This window comes from Limulus polyphemus, unplaced genomic scaffold (assembly GCF_000517525.1).
Source record: "Limulus polyphemus unplaced genomic scaffold, Limulus_polyphemus-2.1.2 Scaffold2072, whole genome shotgun sequence".
NCBI lineage: Eukaryota > Metazoa > Arthropoda > Merostomata > Xiphosura > Limulidae > Limulus > Limulus polyphemus.
In genome coordinates this window covers 121,553-125,845 of record NW_013667682.1, presented here as the reverse complement: position 1 = coordinate 125,845, position 4,293 = coordinate 121,553, and the positions used below count along the sequence as shown (strand labels likewise).

The following is a 4,293-nucleotide window of genomic DNA, read 5'->3' as shown; positions in this document are numbered from 1 at the left end:
GGATCTATACACTAAACTGCTGCTGCATTGGATCTATACACTAAACTGCTGCTGTATTGGATCTATACACTAAACTGCTCCTGTATTGGATCTATACACTATACTGCTGTATGGGATCTATACACTAAACTGCTGCTGTATTGGATCTATACACTATACTGCTGTATGGGATCTATACACTATGCTGCTGTATGGGATCTATACACTATGGTGCTGTATGGGATCTATACACTATGCTGCTGTATGTGATCTATACACTATGCTGCTGTATGGGATCCATGCACTATACTGCTGTATGGGATTCTATACACTATACTGCTGTATGGGATCTATGCACTATGCTGCTGTATGGGATCCATACACTATACTGCTGTATGGGATCTGTACACTATACTGCTGTATGGGATCTATACACTAAACTGCTGCTGTATTGGATCTATACACTAAACTGCTGCAGTATTGGATCTATACACTAAACTGCTGCTGTATTGGATCTATACACTCAGCAGTATAGTGTATAGATCCCATACAGCAGCATAGTGTATAGATCCAATACAGCAGCAGTTTCTGTATGGGATCTATACACTATACTGCTGTATTGGATCTATACACTATGCTGCTGTATTGGATCTATACACTAAACTGCTGCTGTATTGGATCTATACACTAAACTGCTGCTGTATTGGATCTATACACTATACTGCTGTATGGGATCTGTACACTATACTGCTGTATTGGATCTATACACTAAACTGCTGCTTTCCTTCTGTAATCATGCAGTCTAAGTTTTATCTTGATTATAAACAACTGAACTGAGATTTAACAGTTTTTAACTGTGAAACCACTTTAAATATGTGATACTAAAAGGAAGTAAGTGGTACCCAATAAAGAAAAAGACACTTGAAGTTCTTTTTTGATAGGAGTATTTTGTGAAAAAGTTATTGTCAAATAAGGGCATTTGCTGGATAAAATAAATTTTGGGCCAGAATATGACCTACATTTTGAACTGAGCCAATGGTGTCTTTGTCTGAAATACTGACATTTTATTAAACACTTTTCTTAAGTAGAAGAATACTACTGTCTAAATGTGCTCTGCAAACAACTTTCCCTCATCATTGGACATTTCAAATAATTATATTTATTCTATTGGCTTGGTGTAAATAATTACTGTTATTTCATTGGCTGTGTGTAAATAATTACTGTTCTTGTGTTGGATAGGTGGAAATAATTACTGTTATTTCATTGGTTGTGTTTAAATAATTACTGTTCTTGTGTTGGCTAAGTGGAAGTAATTACTCTTATTTAATTGGCTAGGTGGGCTTTATGCTAGATCATCTCATCTCATTTGTTGTTACTGTAACATTGCTTTGACCAGTTTTATATCATACCTTCCAAATAGATTTAACTGTTTTTGCTGATTTAGACCCGAGAACGTCATCTGTTAGGAGATGGGAAACTCAATATGAAGGAAGTATACATTGCTTGGAGAGAATTTATTCGAAGAAAAAGACAGAAAGAAGACAAAAGGTATATTTTTGTTCAATATCAGATCATATAATCACCTAGTTTTTCTATAACTGAGCTGTAGCTAGTGATAGGGCAAATAGAATTTCAGGTTGTATTGACAGAAATATTGAATACAAAGTTAATTAGGCTATAATTTCATTGTATAGGTCACTGGTTAGGCAACATTTGGGGTATTGTGTTCAGTCTTGGGTTCCTTATCTTAAGAAATACATTGAATTGTTGGAAGGGACTCAGAGGAGAGCTGCTAGGATGATACCTAGTAGGGATAGGTTAAGTTCTCTAAGCTTGTTTTCTCTTGAAAAAGATGTGTTAGAAGGATCTGATTGAGGTATTTAAGATTGTTAAGGGAATTGATAGTTTTGATGCATCATCTTTTTATGTATTTAATGTTGTGAATGATAAGACCAGGGGACACACACACAAGTTTTGGAAGAGTAGGAGTCATCTTTAGCTAAAACAGCTTTATTTTTCTAACAGGGTAGTTAGTCTTTGGAATGGGTTACCTTCAGATTTGATAAATGCAGTTTAAAGGACTTTAAGGGAAGGTTTGATAAACATTTGAATGATAAAAGCTGGCATTCAGTTTTTTAGTGTGTAGTTTAATTTAGTCTATAGGAGAGCCTAGATGGACCAAAAGGTCCCTTGTTGTCCTTTAACGTTATAACAGTTTCATTTACATATTAAATTATATGCAACTAAATGTAGATTAGACAGGTACTGTGTTCTTAAAAATGCTGAAGTACTGACATAAATGGTTCATAACTTATTGTTTAAAAATGGTTTGTCTCTTATAATATTTCAAAACATTCAGTGAATTTTTTTGTTCATATAAGTACATCTATGTCGGTCAAAATAACTCGAATTTTTAAACTTTAGATAATATTAAATTCAACATCACCATTTTGGTGTGTGTGTTGTTTTGTCCATTATATTTAAAACATCTCAAATCAACTGTTAAATAGTGAAATTATGTCTAGTTTTGAAATTCAGGGTCTCACTTGAGATTTAATAATCATGTTACAAGATAAAAGATAGCAAAAAATTCCTTCAGAATATTCAGAAATCCCAATTAAAGTAATTTTTCTGGAAAAAGCAGTTGAGTATAAAGCATGATTTTTCAAACTTTTGAGATTTGAGGTATATTTTCACGAAGTATGTAACCATTTTAGTTCAATAAACGTACGTGGTGGTGATTTTATGAGGAGGTCACCTAGATGGGTGCCATATAACTTTAGCATACATCATTTATATTGATGCACCCAGATGATACATCAAATTTAAATATAATATTATAAATTGTTTGCACAGTTTACCCCGGAAGAAGAAAGGTCCACCTTTCAAAAGCACTTGGGTTATACGGTTTTATCATTTTGTATCAAGACTTCTTGAACCTGTGTTTTTTCTGACATCATGAATAAATTATTGATTTGTAGCTAGTAGAGGCAGGAAATAAGATCTTTTACCGAAATTATTTATTGTTAAAAGGGGCACACTTTGGAGCATAAGGATGTAAAATTATGAAGGGAGCTACACACCCCTAAATCCACTAGTAGCTGTAGGTAATCATCAAAGCAAGCTATTTACATAACGGAACTATATATTGCGAACTGTCATGTCTGTCCGAGCATTCACCTGTCTCCTGTTGGAGAAGCTGCACACACAGGCAAAGCTCAACATTTACTTTTGAAATGATGGGAGAACAGACATGAATAACGTTGATGCAAAATTTTATTTAGCAAGCAGGATATTCTACACTAAATTATTAGAAATTAATCATTCACATTTCAAAATGTGACGTAACTTAAAGAATAAAAATGTAGATTTACCACACGTTATTGTTGAGTAACACTTTGCATGACTGAAATGCTCGACAATTACTTTATGCAGTAGCTTATATAAATAGCTCAGAGCTTTAGCTCTGTGTGAAACTAAGAGTACAATACAATTAACCTTTTTAAATTTCATTAAATAATGATTAAAATGCATTGATTTATCATTTGGATACTCTCATTTCATGTGATATTTTCAGCTGTTATCCCAGTAATATCTTTCAAGGTTTGACCAGTGGTTTTAATTAGGCCATACTAAGTTATATGGTAATAAATGACACGTTTTAAAGATAAAATAACATAGAATATAGCATTAAATGATAGAAATTGTGACATACACAACACCAGTATGTATTACATATATTTTGCTGGTAATTTGAGCTGCTTTTAATACGAAAAAATGACTTTCTGTTTGTAGAAAATGACAAACAAATATTTCAAAAATATTTTCTTTATTTCTTTAGTTATATGATCTGTACCATAATCACACGTTCACATCTCTAATACAGTTCATATGTAATTTTCTCGGTAAGCTTGTATTAATTGTTTTGTTTTTACTATTCTTTCTTATGTGGTTAGTTTTTGTCATGTTTTTTAACATATGCACGTCAGTGGTAATACCATTGTAGCATCTTCTGTGAGCAGAACTGAACCTGAGACTGCTTGTAATACAAGTGTATCTGTACGAACTGAGCTAGAAGGTTAACTTACTAGCACTTTTTAAAAGTAGTATTAAACATGAGACCACTCATACTTCAAGCAAGTGTTGAGCTACAGGGTTAACCCAGAAGCTATAATCTGTTATTTTGTATCATATCTCAACTGTTTGATAAGTTTTTTGGTGTACAAAACTTGAAGATAGCTTTTATATGCGGAAACTTCTGTTAGCTGAGTTCTTTCACAGATCTTAAAATATAACGTTGGTAGATATGTAGAT

General features: G+C 33.0%; 1 protein-coding gene across 3 annotated transcripts in view; it reads left to right on the top strand.

The window, feature by feature from the left end:
* The window catches only part of LOC106465850 (telomerase reverse transcriptase-like), a 43,534-nt gene that overhangs the window by 11,229 nt on the left and 28,012 nt on the right, over positions 1 to 4,293 (top strand). For all 3 annotated transcript variants that reach the window (XM_022393803.1, XM_022393802.1, XM_022393804.1), the window contains exon 7: positions 1,424 to 1,527. In XM_022393803.1, the coding sequence (XP_022249511.1) occupies positions 1,424 to 1,527 (104 nt within the window). The remainder of the gene's footprint in view (positions 1 to 1,423; positions 1,528 to 4,293) is intronic.